The 15,000-nt window shown below is 39.6% G+C and overlaps 1 protein-coding gene across 1 annotated transcript in view; it reads left to right on the forward strand.

Annotated features, from left to right (window-relative positions):
- Nucleotides 1–15,000, forward strand: part of tcf4 (transcription factor 4) — a 147,505-nt gene that overhangs the window by 63,318 nt on the left and 69,187 nt on the right. Inside the window, exon 7 of the mRNA XM_030767015.1 lies at nt 8,663–8,724. Within this exon, the coding sequence (XP_030622875.1) occupies nt 8,663–8,724 (62 nt within the window). The remainder of the gene's footprint in view (nt 1–8,662; nt 8,725–15,000) is intronic.

The following is a 15,000-nucleotide window of genomic DNA, read 5'->3' on the forward strand; positions in this document are numbered from 1 at the left end:
ACACACACACACAAAAAAAAGCTTCAAAAAGAGAAGAGGAGAAGACAAAAGAAAGACATAGAAAAGTAAATGAGGAGAAGAGGGTCTCAAACGGGAAGCACATTTCAGGTGGTGCCGATTACGAGACGAAAAGAGATCAACAAAGGGATCGATAAATAAAGAGAAGGGCGTAAACTCGCCAAAAAAAAAAAAAAAAAACGCCGAATCCTGAGCCGGCAAACGCTGCGGAGGGAATAAAAAGAGAAGATTTGAGCTCTAATGCTATCCTTATGCGTCTTTTAGTAGTTTTAGCCATAGGGCTTGGCACTGCCACCGCTGTCACCGTGCCAACAGAAAAATCTGCAGCGACTGCCGCATTTTAGCAACAGAGGTTTGTCTGAAACAAACAGTCTTGCGTACACACGCTCCCTCGCAGACAAACGCACGCGTACGTGCAGCCCGAGCTCCGAACCAACTTTTATTTCGGAGCCATTCCGTTTGACTTTACAGTTAATGCCAAATCTGCAACGATTAGTAGGGTTAATTTTTTCGTCTGAGCGAATTTGCCAAATTACCTTATGCATTCAAAGCAACAAACCCCTGAACACCACCCAACATTTGAAAAATTCAGGTGTCTTTTTGCTTTTCTGTGTGTGTGTGTGTGTGTGTGTGTGTGTGTGTGTGTGTGTGCATGGCATTTTACCGATACATGTGCCATCCCTTTTGTAAAGGTACACCATTATTTTGTCGCCTAAATCGAATATTGGTTCGGGCGTTCGGTTGTGTGTGTGGCGCCGTTGTTTGTTTTTTTTATTGATTTCTCAACAGGGGAGGTGGGGGTGGGATAATGGAAGCTGTTTTGCATTGGGGTGCCTGCCTAGAATGTAATCAAGCGCATTCAAAAGAACTTAACAAGTGCACAGCTCTCAAAATGCTGCTGCTGAATTTTAATCCCCTGGATCTCAACCGTCTATTGCCTATCAATAGCTTTCAGAAAACACGTACAGCAGCACCTCCAATTAGACACTAAACGGTATAGCTAACAAAATGCTGTGGCTTTGTATCTTCCCTGCCTCTGTCGATATATTTATTTATTTATCTATCTTTTGATTTATTCAAATGTTCCTCTGCCAAGATTCCAGTGCCTGGCAGGGATGTGCCGTTGGTTGCTCATCGACCAATGTGTAAAATTAATTTTCAATGCAAAATTTGCGGCTTTCTATGGGGAGACAATATTTGTGATGCACTATGTGTAATTTTTTTTCTGTTGTTGTTGTTGATATTTTTTTTTCTTTTTTTTTTTTTTTTTGGTGTGTTGTTTTGAAGCCAGCTCCCTATGGCTACAGTGGCTTCCCTTCTGTACCTTTTAGACTTTGTTGGAGTTCTGGAAGGATGCCCATTGATGTCATGGAAACAGTTGAATTACGAAGAATGATTCATGTCTGTGCAGTTTGCCCGTCCTCCCCCACAGAAAACAGGAATAGATTTTTTAACCCTTCCCGTCTGCTTTCCTCTTCATAACTCTTCGTTTAGCACTATTTTCAGTCATCCGTCCAGATATCTCCATGTACCCTCGCAGATTTGAAATACCCCTGTCGACATATCTAATTATGCAATTTCTAGAATAATGTGTGCTTTTGTATTTTTAGCTTGTACATGACAAATACTCAAGAACCTCATCTTTTTTCATTTCCTTCTCCTGTCTTAATTTTCAAAGACCAAATAATCACGGATTTCATAATTCTTACTTTATTCAGGGAAATAGATTGTATTATCTCATGAATTGAATATTGCCCTTTAACTTCAATTGGTCTCAGTGGTGTACAAAGATAACTGAAAACACAGGCCCTATGTGAGATTCTTTAAATCCCTAACTTGGCAGAGAACCACAATCGGAAGACCAACCCCCATACCCCTGACCTTGACCAATCACAGTTTTCGTTTGTCGCCCTCATGCCAACTTCACTTTGATATTCCTGTTCAATTTGCCAACTGCATTTTGGCATGTTTTTACAAAAACGCTACCTTTCGTTTTCCTTCTTAAAATCTTTCCATAGAAACTATTTTAAACCAAAAAAGCTACAAATTGCATTTGGCCTTTCATGAACCAGAATTTGCCTCTGCCAGAAACCACAGTATGTTTAACTAGTAGAATCATAGATTCATTACATTTTTCTTCTTTTTCCCTTTTTCCCTTTTTTTGTTTGACGTGATCCCCTTTATATCTTCCTGTCTGGGCTATTACAGTTATTGTGTTGTTTGTATCTTTTTATTTATGACAATAAACAAATGTAGTACATAGCCATCCACATCTTTTAACATGTTTAACCCAAACCTGTCAGCAGCAGTAGTACTGTCCCTTTGTGTTCAAGTAATACCAGTATTACATGAAAGTCAGTATAGAAAGAAGATTTTAATGGAATGAGTCATAGTAAGTCTGTTGTCAAGAATATATTTTCAACTCTTTTAAAATTTTTTTTTAAGAATTCAGGCAGTAAAAGGTTTGTTATTAAGTTAAAATAATCTATTTATTTATTATTGAAACAGCTACCTCTATGTCTTTGTATGTTTACTGTTTAAACTAAATATCTATTCTTGTGATCATGCCTAAATGAAATTGTCTGGAGCTACTAGCAGCCTTGCTATGAAGCTTGTTGATTTTTTTTTCTCCCTTTATGTAAGGATATTTAAGAATTTTTAAAGCTCATCTGGCTTTCAGTTGTACCACCATGAATCACGTTACACACACACACACACACACACAGACAGACACACACACACACACACACAAAGTTCCATGTGAGTTTTTTTTTTTTTTTTTTTAGGGGGGTGAGCCTCACCTCAGCATAGATTTAAGACCCACTGCCCTTCTTCTTCTTCTTCTTCTTCTTCCCCTTCTTCTTTTTCTTCTTCTGTCTGTGAGAGGCAGAGGAAAGCCAAAAAATCCACCATCTTGTCACACCTGCTTCAGTCCCCTCCTTCAATGGCTTAGCCTGCAGTCGAATCCTGTGATAGGGAAGCTTTCAAAGACCTGAGTGTGACACGGCTGTTATTTTTTAATCAGCCAGCACTTAGGATGTCGGAACCAACCTCCCACACGTGCCCTTTGCTTATTTATTTTTCAACAAGTTTACAGCTCAAACTTTAGAGCTGCCTGAGATGTTTGATTTAATTATTTAATTCAATCTTCTTTGATGTTTGATTTTAATGACTAATTACCATGTAAAAAAAAAAAAAGAGCTTTATTTAAAAGGAATGTCTGAGTAATTTGCTGGAAAGCCATATGCAGGGCAATCGCTGATTTTCAACTCGTATCCGTGAAACAAAACCTTTTTTTTTTTTTAAATACTTCCATGTTTCTACAGCCTTCATATCATGACTTACTGCAGAAATACGGATGTGAATTCTTTATGGTAGGAATCAAGATTGGTTCTTGCTAGAGGTTATTTCAGTTTTTTATTGTTGTCACGTTTATTTAAAAGTCAAAATGTTGTCGGGAACTTTAAAGTTATTTGTAATCGCTTTAATCGGCTTGATAATTATTAGTTTTATTTGCATCTGCATTTACCAAAGTATTTAATTTTTTAACTGTTTTGATTAAATCTTTTCTTATAATTTAACGCGTATTCACAGCTGTAATATTAGGTAGAAAATTGCAATATTGTCGTACTCACTAATTAAAAGAAGAGATCAATTGTATCACTTAAAATTGTTCAGCAATGTGAAAAAAAAAATTGTTGTGATTTGGACAGACGAAAGATACACCTGCGTTGTTACTGGGCTGTGTGTTCTTTTTTGTGTTCCCCGAACGCCTTAGATAACATGGCCTTTTGACAAACACTGTAATTTGCCATCCTTAACCCTGTGGTCGTGTCTCTCGATCAGTGATTTTCCGAAGCGTTGTGATGGAGAGGGTAAGGGGGGGGGGGGGGCGGGAGAATTTGCGGGATCTTGGCCTATAGAGCACACTCTCAGCTTGTCCCAAGGCAACAGAGGCATTCCCTCCCCAAACCTCCCCTCCCCTTTCAAGCTTGGACTCTGCATCAAATATTTAACAGGATTAAAATGGAAGGAAGTCCATGCTACCAAGGCAGGTTAGAGTTGAAACAGGGCGAAGAAAACACGTTGCAGCTTAATTTTCTGAAGAAATTGCCTGCCAGAGGACATCATTCTGAAATTGTTGGTCACTATATGATTCCATTGCCTGCTTCTCTTTTGGTTAATAATGAATGAGCCGGATAGGTCTTCTCTCTTAATTTCTAATATAGCTTCTTTAAGACTGAAGGTGTTTTCTTCTTTTGCTTACATGTCATTACCACAGTGAACAAACGTCGCTACCCTTTGACTGTTTTTGTGGTAATGCAGTAAATAACAAACACTGTCTAACCACTCTTGATTGTTTCCCTGTGTCTCCCTGACAAGCTTAGTGCGAGTATTTAAAGGCTGTCTAGTCTAGGTGTGTCTTAGGTTCATTGTGTGGGTTTAGACCAGCAGAGCTAAGATCACTAGAGATGCAAGCAGTATGTGTCAGCAGGAGTTTTACTTCAGTAGGGTTTTAATGCTGAGAAAACATATCATGAATGATATACAGATACTGTAGTCATCTTTATCTTATCCAAAGGGTTTTGGAACTCTGTCTGACCTTATCATGGAAACATGGTTTTTCTTTTGAGTCTGTTGATCATCATGTTGGGTTATTTTTTTGTTGTTGTTGTTTTGTATGGAGGTAAATTCTCTCATGAGAAATGAGTCCTGAATAGAACAGAACAAGCACAGTGCAATAATTTATTGATTGTATGATTTTATTCATTCGAATCTGAGAATAATAAAAACAGATGTTGAGTTTAAAGACCATATCTTAATTTCTCTTTGGTTTGATTGAACAATAAACAGAAGACACTGTGTAAATCTTTACACACTAAATCAAAAATGATTCTGCAGAAGTTTTGCCTTGTGTTGGCTAAACGATTATCTAATCTCTTGGATGTATTTCTAGTGTAGCTAACATTAGCAACATGCCTGTCTGGAGCTTGCGCTGTTATAATTTAATTATTATGTACAAATGTATGCTTTTCCTCCCACTTGTTTTGACTGTCTAGTATGGTCAAGTATGGCGCATAGTTTGGTGTACTTAAAGTGTAGTCAAAGTGCTATTCTAGTTTTCACTCTATACATATCACTGCAGTGGGTAAATGCTGTCTTAGGGAGGTGAGAGAGTTGTTTGTTCTCCATGCATCTGAGAGATGGTTATGGTGGCACTTTTAGACAGTCTGATAACGCACCATCACCGTGCTAATTCAGCTCGCTTGATCTCTGTCCGGCCCAGATTGAGAGTCAGGTTGAACCCCTTTGTTTTCTCTCTGGCGTAAAGAGCTTCACTTTAGATTCAGTGGATTTTGGATTCTTTCCTGCTTTCCAATGAGAACCGGAGCACAAAAGCACAATATTGTTTCTATTGTTTGTCGGTCGATTAAAAAAAAAAAGAAAAGAAAAGAAAAAAAAAAAATCAGATTCCCTCTACTCGCGTTGGTGTTACTGTAGCATACAGGACACGTAAGGGATTAAAGTGGAAAAATGAAAATAATTGTCATCTTGTCAGCGTGATTTATCAGTGCAATGATCAATGATATGGAGAGCAAAAAAACCAAAAAAACAAGCATATATACAGCTTTGTTTTCTTCTCCTCAGCGTTTTTCTTTTCTTTTGTGAAAAATGAATCATATCTATGGCTACAATCATCTCTACTTAATGGTTATGATGGTTCCCAGCTCCAGGAGTGCGAGAACTAGCGGTATGCAGTTTTTCAGCTTAACTTTATTTACAAATGGAAAACAACCAGATTTATTTAAAAAAAAAAAAAATAGGCAAAGAAGGCTGTTGTTATTGCCCTGGGCGGTCAGTATACTTAATATAATCTGTATTCTCTAAATGTGCGGTATTGATATGCTCAATGCACTGACCCCCTTTGTGAAAATGCTTTCTCTATCGTCTCATATCTTCGGATTATGAGCTCTGCAGCCCAGATCTAGTATTATCCATGACAAAACCTCTTATTCCTGGAGAACGTGGCCTTTTATTTAATAAGAGGCTGTCATCCATGCTCGCTGAACACCCTCCTAGCCATTACAAAGGCAGAGAAACTTGCTTCAGGAAGACTCATGGTCTAAGCTATGGGAGAGAGCTAACTTGTTTTGTCACGTCTGATAAAGCAGAGTCAGATTTCAAAGATGGTCTCTTTCTTTCTTTCTTTCTTTCTTTCTTTCTTTCTTTGTTTCTTTCTTTCTTTCTGTCTGTCCTGGGTATAGCATCTTGTTTAATTATAAAACATCAAATGATATAAATAAAAAGCATGTTGATGTTCTCCAGAGAAATTCTGGAATTTTTCAGTGAAACTATTAGAGAATTTGTCAGAAAACAGGAAAATCCTTTGTTATACAGATGGTGATTCAGAGTTCTCTCTTCGGTTTAGATGTCTAATATAATCAGATTGGCAACTATTTAGGCTTCATCACTCCACTGTCATCTGTTACCAGTTCCTCTGAATTCTTTAGCCTTTGATGACTGTGGACTACATTTATTTTTTCGGCATGACATTTTAATAAATATTTTTCCTTTCGAGTCACTGGCATCTGTTTCCAATGCGCAAGCTTTCGCAACATTGTCCCCTTGTCTGGTGCGTTCTTCTCTTATTTCTGCAACGGAGCTCGCTCACACTTCCTGACTTCCAGTTCGCTGGATTATCAGGGATTTAGTGTGCCGGAGAGAGGTGGCAGTCAACATCAGGGAACATGACTTTATCAGACCTCTCAAGGAAAAGGGAATGTTAAAAAAAAAAAAATCTGTTGCGAATATAATTTTGTTTCCTTTTGTACAAATGCCTTGATTTTCTCTTTCTCATTCTTGTGGTGAACATTTTTGTCTGCTTATTTTTACAGAGACAGAACAAGGGTTTTTGTTTGTAGTGTTCCCAGGTGGACTTCTGCTGGTGTTTATTATTTTTTATAAAAAGCACCTGAAATATCAAATTTGAACCTCACACACTGTTTCACTTGTCAGCACTTGAATTTTAAAGCTCAGTTGTTGAGGTGTGTGTGTGCGTGTGTGTGCGTGTGTGTGCGCGCGCATGTGTGTGTGTGTGTCAGATTGAGAGAGAGAGAGAGTGAGAGAGAGAGAAGGAGAGAGACATAGAAATCATTGCTGCATTTAAGCTAATTTACCGATTAAGAAAGTAAAATAGTTAAGAATGTGTCTTAGAAAAAAAAAAAAGGCAGAATCCATTTACAAGTTTAGTATTTGGAGGTCTGTGACCGCCGATTTGACCTTTCAGTATTCGACATGTTCCGTACAGCCACAGGCTAAATCCTAAAATCCTCAAGTACTCTCACAGCTGAATTAAAACACTGGAGAATTGTGATTTATGTGTGTAATTACACTCTGCCTGCTCTTGGATGCTGAGCGATACTAGTGTTGAAAGGTCATGGAGATTCAGCTGTTATGTAAGTGCATTTGCTCTGGTGTGTGACTGAGCAGATCGATATGGAATCAAAGATAATGGACTAATCTTGAAAGTCTGATTTCAGACATATGCTCGTAGGAAGCGGAGTTCTTTTGAGTTTACCAGTTTAGTCTGTAGAGGGATATTCCTTTTGGAAAGAAAAGTCATGAGAAGTGTTTCCATGTACAGTAGAGCAGGTTTATTAACATTGTCTGAGTTGAGCTGAATTAGTAGATGTGCAGTTGTGTGTGTGTGTGTGTGTGTGTGTGTGTGTGTGTGTGTGTGTGTGTGTGTGTGTGTGTGCGTGCGTGTGTACCAATGTGGCGCAGCTGGCTGTTGTCCGAGTTCAACCCCAGCAAAGCTGAAGTCGGGAGCCAGCCGACCATGCCCTCATATATAATTAACAGCCTCCATTGGCGGCTTTTTGAGGGGTTGTGTTCTTTGTTTGAGTGGAAGCCCTTATACACATTTCAGTGCACAATGTTACATGGCTGCTTAGTTCTTAAGAGTGCCCAAAGAATTTTTTCCATGAACACCATCTAAATAAATCCCTCCAGTTCTGTTTTCTGTCTCTTGTTCATCTTCCCCCCCTTTTATCAAAGTCGTAAGTACTTTTACAGTGGCGAATAAAATCCTCTATACAGATTGTCACAAATTGCTGACAATCGTGTCTCTCTTTGTTTCCTCCCTCTCTTTTCTCTTTCGTCAAAGTGACTTCCATTGCATGGGCGAAACCTGCTTCTTCTGAATGACTGAAATGGTTCTCGTAATTGTGAAAGTGGTGAAAAGGGTTTGGGAATGAAAGGCAGTCATCTAGAAACCAGATCTCGTAGCTCAAAGATACCAGCTGATACCAGCTGTCTGTTTAGGTAGCTACACAACACAAAGCTCTGTGAAATTGATAGTAGCACAGGAAAGAACTTGGATTGATGCGCGTGGTCATTCCAGAATTACACTGTCAATTTGTCCCATAAATGATCTTTGATGTTTTGTCCCTAGTTATGCAGCTGGCTCATGCACACTGAATTCTGCTGCGTAAACTCAGTCGTTTAAGATCCAGAAGAATTTTCTTTTGACTCAGTAATTTTAAAGTGTTATAATCTTTGTGAGATACTGCGTGAATGCAGGTGTATGTGCTAATATTGATTTGTTCTCATTTACTCATCATCGTCTATGCTTTTTTAACAGGGAAAACAGAGAGAGCATCTTACTCCTATGGAAGAGACTCCAATATGCATGGCTGCCATCAGGTAAGACACTATTCATCAAACCATCAGCTGCTACAGTTACTATAGAATAACGAACAATTTTTTTTACTCAACTGAAATCCTTTTTCTTTTTGGTCGTTTTAAAGCACTTTGCTTCAGTTAACCGAAACATAGATCCAAACGTGTAACGTGTCCACTGTAGCGTAAGCACTGAATGAGTGTGTAGATCACGTGCTGGTATTCACACTCTCCCGTGTCCAAAAACGTGAAGCTCGCAAGGAGACTGGCTCAGAGGCAGGGCTGCTTCTTCTCCACGAGACAGAGCCGATGTTTCACATCAGATGGCCTCTCAGATTATTCAAGCCTCCTGGCTGAACGTCAAGCCTATTTTCATAATGTTTCATACCACACATTCCTACACCCATTCATAGATTTCCATCTGAACCAGCTCATCTCTTGGCAACACAGTGCTGCTATTCACTTATAATGGAATTTTATCTATTTCTTATTTATTAACTTATTGCTTTGTGCAATTATTGGAATTCCCTGCCTCTGAATTTCTTACATTTTAGGGTTTTTTTTTTTTTTTTTTTAATTTTATTCACAGATGCTGCAATTCTTTGTTAAAATACCGACAGTTTGTTTGCTTAGCAGCCACCGTTAGCAACAGGTGGCATCATTAGCATGTTTTGGTAATGTAAATACATGCATTTCTTAGCTCACATGTCTGTATTTAAAGAAATGTAAAGGAATATCCTGCATAATAGCATCTCTCCAACCATATGTGTTGATCTGAAGAAACATATGCGACTCTTTGGATTATCTAAGATAGCATATACAATGTAAGGAATCAGCTGATGCGGTTGCATCCTGGAAATGCTCAGATTCAGTTTAAACCCTTTTTGTGTTTTGTGAGTAGCTTGGTGTGCAATGTTTTCTCATTTTGTATGTTCATTGAATGGGATTTAGCTGAAAATGTATATCTTTGGAATCAAGCTTTAAATATTTCTTTTTTATTATTATTGTTATTATATAAGCTTTAGAAAATCAGTATTTTAGTACCTGCGTGATCATGACTTCATCAGTTTATTGGCAAAGAGCACTGATATCTATGGAGAACACGATATTATAACTGCATGATATTTCCTTTGAAATCAAAAAGATTGTAGTGAGTATGCCTTTACACAAGACAGTGGGGGCAATTGGGGTCTTGTCACTCATGAAAAATTAGCTTGCTTTGAAATTAATCTTCTTTGAGAGCTGACAAGGTAGAGCTGTCAGGAAAAAAAGACAATTTTCTTTGATTGACAACGTAGCATAATGTAAGGAAGTTAATTTTTCATATTGCCCTGATACTGAAAGGTTGCTTTTAGGACACCAGGATCAAGGTTTTAGTTGGACTCTCTTCGGTCCATTTTCATACCAATAAATTCATTTTTCTGCCACTCCGCCAGTCGTCTGACCTTTCCGTCGTGTTTAAAATTTTGTATAGCTTAATACATGCAGTTCTTTTTCTAATCTTTTCTCTTGTGAGTCCATTTCATTACGTGAGTTTTAATTTGGTGAACATGACCTGCATACTACAGAATGTTGAGAGAACAGCTCAACAGTAGAATTATTGGTCCAGTCGTCCAGTGCACCTGCCGTACCCTCTCGGGACTGTTCTTGTGGCAAGGCAAGTTTTTTTTTCTGAATCGACTCTGTTATGCTAGCCATGTAATAAATTTCTCCGGACGTTGCCGGGGGATTTTTTGTCTCTTTATGGTAGCAATGAACCACGACTTCTAAACCTCCCTCAACACATCACACTGCTACCATTCAGGTTCTCACTACGTCCCAGATATAAAACGACAGAGCACTAATGCACACAGGCACTCCACATGCTGAGCATAACTGTCAACACTTCCCCGACTGACGTCTGTAACATGCGCCTTTAGCATGGCCATTGGCATGTCACCCAGTTATTACGAAACAGATTCGAAGAGTGTAAGAGTGACAGAGAGAAAGAGAAGGAGAAAAAAACGAGTGAAGGGAGAAAGTACTCTTACATTTTTTTTTTTTCCAGGATATCTTTTTCTGGAATTATCAGGCACGTAAAATCTGTCAGTCTGGCTCCCCGTCTCAAAAACTCATTCCATCACAGCCCGTGTCAGCATTGTCTGCTCTCGACAGCTACATAACCTTGAAACAATTTCCCAGACCACAACCAAACCGATTTGGCAGTTTGAGCTGTGTTAGGTTATAGCACAGACTCTCCATGTTTCACTTATGCATGCGCGCACACTTACGCACACACACACACACACACACACACACACACACACACACACGGGCACGCGCACACGCACACGCACACGCACACGCACACGCACACACACACACACAACACACGCACACGCACACACACAACACACACACACACACACACACCCCACACACACACGCACACACACAACACACACACACACGCACGCACGCACACACTCCAAACTCTGTGGAGGTCTTGAGGGCAGCAGGGAAGGCCAGAGAAGACTAATCCAGAAAAATCTCTTTGGTGCCAAAAAAGGGAATTATACGTCACAGCAGTGCGGTGTGGAACGGTGTGCTGCAGCCAGCTGCTCTCTGCCCGCTGATCTCTCAGACCGCCTGACGTCTTCAGCAGCGTGCCCGCGCCCACCGGCTTGATTTTCAAAACAGAAATATCCTCCTGTCTGATCAAATGGGTATTAGTGCTTTAGTGTGTTTTAGTGTTTTAGTCCCTCTCTGTTTTCCTTAACAGTGGAGATATGGTTATTGTTTGATTTGCTCTTGAATTTGTTTTTGTTTATGGCCAGGCTAGCTGAAGCTAGACAAGTGGTAGCAGATCAGAGGAAATTTAGCCTGCGTTACACGCACACACACACACACGCACGCTCACACACATACGTGTTTGTGTGTATACATATATACATATATCAGGGTTTCCAGTAGGATTTTTTCTTGCAGGTCTGTAAAGAATTATTTTACTGGACAAATTTGAAACTTACCGGTGACGTTTTAATAACAGTCTGCATAACAAACGCAAATATAATGTACACCTAGGTTGACAAAAGAATGACAACGAGCTCAAATCAGTTTGACCATTTAATGAAGAGTAACAGTTAAACAAAACGAACAGTGACGATTGAGCAAAACCTAAACATTAGCCGCTAAAATGTAGGCTATTACGAAACATCTGTAACCTGTAACACCTGTAGCCTGTTTAAAAAAAAAAGGCCAGGCCTGCATGGCATCAAATAGCCTATAGTACTGTAGGCTGTGAGTAGGCTGTTTTGCTATCAAAACACAAATGTCCTGTTTAGGGATAGCCTTCATTACAGCTACGTTTTGTATGAGCCTTATTACCGGACAGTTTGACCGCCAAGTTTTTAATTTATCAGTTTTTTTAATCAATTTTACAAGGCAATAACTGGTAACTCCTGTCAAATGGAAACCCTGATATATATGACATATGATAATATGATATGTCTTATCATTATAGGAATCTGTTGAGGCTCAAGCTGAGTTTGCACTTGTCACTATTTCTTTTGTACGTCATTCACTCCTCTGCACAGAGAAAGTGCTGAGAGCCTTGCTTTGAGCTGGGCTAGAGGCTTAGAGAAAGAATTGACCTATTAGAGAGTGTGGCGGATGTGAAGGGACGTATGCCAGGCTGGTATGTGAAGAATGTGTACTTGATTCAGAGGAGATCAGCGCTGAATGATCAGGTTTCAGCCAAGCCTGGGAATAGCAGAGGAAATGCTCACTCCACTACTGCCAGCGTGATCTGTTCTCACACATCAAGACAAGCCTTTTTCACCCATCTCTCTCTCGCTTTCTCTCTGCCTTTCCCTCTGTCTGTGTCTTCGTCACCTCTCTCTCTTTCTGTCTCTTTTGCACTCTCTTTCTCTCTCTCTCACTCTTCATTGAAGGTTCCACCCTTGTAGTGTGAATCTTTTCTGCGGAGGTCACAGTAATTCTTTGAATTATGCTTTTTTTTTTCAAATGTTATTTTCCAGAATGCCCTTTATATAGCTAAAATTCAGATTTATGGGTTTAGCAGAAGTTCACCATAAGTTGGTCTTTCTCTCTATGTGTGTGTGTGGTGTGTGTATGTGGTGTGTGTGTGTGTGTGTGTGTGTGTGTGTGTGTACGATGAACAGAGTAAGGACAGAGGCTGAAGTACCAGAACAGAAGTTTCATTCTTAGCTGTACTTGCTTACCTCCAGTGTCCTCAGATAGAAGAGGGCATCAGCTGGTCCCTCAGTGTAATATGCAAAAAGAGAATAACATTGGAAGGATATTGTGTGAGGACTCACATAAATTATTAGTTGGTTATTGTTTGTTTTGTGTATAGCCTACATATAACTCACTTATATCAGATGAGTACTGGTACAAAGTGAAAATGAGCATGTTGTGCCATGTTGCTAAACAATCAAGAATTCTGTCCACAATTAGTCATGTTTTTTATATGTTTTTATGTTTATATCTAATATATATATATATATATATATATATATATATATATGTGTGTGTGTGTGTGTGTGTGTGTACATTTTATGTCTGGCAAAACGAGATAAACATATTAAAAAATGTAATCTCTCCTGTTGATAATTGTCCATCTCTAGCTACTTCCACTCATATTGTCCCATACTGTGCTTAAGTATTGTTTTGCATGACATTGTTAAACAAAATATTTTATGACAATTCATGCATATATGACACTTACGCGTGAACAGGGCTTATAGTATGTCCGGATGAAATGTGAAATGGCTATGGATCCCACCATAGTAATGTTTTGAGAATTCTTTCTGGGAAGCACTCTCAAAGTTCAAGACACAGCCACTGCCCCATTACCCGAAGAATATTCTCACTCAACACTTATCATATACTCTCTCTCTCTCTCTCTCTCTCTCTCTCTCTCCCTGCCTCTCCCTCTCTCTCCCACTCCATGGCTGGCTTTTGCTTCAGTGTTGTCTGGGAAAGTTTTAGCCTCTCTTTTCAGCTCTCATTAACGCACTCCTTCTTTGTAATCAGGGATTTGGCAAGTCTCAGCCCGGCTCTGTTTGCCTTGCAGCTAACACACTCAGCTTGATCAAACATTCATACCAGGGCGGCCCTGGCTTCCATGTCCCCCCTCATTTATTAATTAATTTATTTGTTCCAACCAAATCAATATTTTATTACATTCCCACACCTGCCTCGGATATCTTAATATGTCACCCCCTCCCTGTGTTTTATCAAGCCCAGATTATGATTAAACCTCCCAGTGCTCACCCAAGCACTGTGTCTAACAGGTCTAGAAGTTTCTCCTATGTTTCCATAATAGGATAGGGTGGTTTGAATGTAATTACCATGTTCATCACTTCAAGTCTTTTTCCAACTATGTGTTATTTCCTGTGTTCCAGAGACTTTTGAAATGGTGCGAGTTGTGCGAGTTGATTTCCTCTCTAGGTTCTCGTAGAGCGTAATCCGTTAGTGTGACTGCAGATGGGTATTTGCGAATGTCAAGGACAGGGCTAGTTTGTATGCTGTAGTTGGAAGAAAAGAGGTGGTTCTCTGGTGAAAACATCTCTGGAATGTGTCTGTCAGTGCAGGGACTGTCCACTCCTCTACTGGAGCTCTGGGTTTGTGTGTAGCGACTTCTGGCTGTGACTCACGGGGTCAAGTCGAAGGGTGACACGGACGAACCAACGGAGGACGTACGTAACATCCCTCTCCCGTCCCGGCTCTCTCCCCCCAAACTTGGTTTGCACTCCGTTTCGTGCCCACCCTCTGTCCCCAACCAAAGAAACCCCGGTTGCTCATTGGTCGTCTGTCTGTACCAATGGGGCGGTAGGGCCAAGCCCAGTCCCTCTTAGTTCAACACAGAATATTGCAGGTCTGAGATCAGTTGAGGCAGTCTTTATCTCTCAGTATTGAGGGGTTTTTTTGAGTGATACGAAGAAAAGAGGGCGTTTTGTCCTTTGATATCTTTGTATTTCTTCTGTGGCCATTGACTTTGGTTTTTTTTTTCTTTGTGACGCATTATCTTAGTATGATAAGAATTTGATTGGATGAGTATAGCTTAGCGAGAAATTACGCCGCCTCTGCTCAATCTTATATAACTTCCTCCCCATAAGTATTTGATATGCAATGTTTAATTCATTTTATATTTTCTGTTTGCGCAACTGACTTTGACTTGATATGTTTACAAGGTTATTTAGCAAGTGAAAAAGAGGCAATTCACACTTACCCCCCTTTTTTTTTTTTTGATTTGTTATGAATAACTTTTGATTTCACTTTTTTATTTTACTGCCT

Source organism: Chanos chanos, chromosome 3 (assembly GCF_902362185.1).
Source record: "Chanos chanos chromosome 3, fChaCha1.1, whole genome shotgun sequence".
Classification (NCBI taxonomy): domain Eukaryota; kingdom Metazoa; phylum Chordata; class Actinopteri; order Gonorynchiformes; family Chanidae; genus Chanos; species Chanos chanos.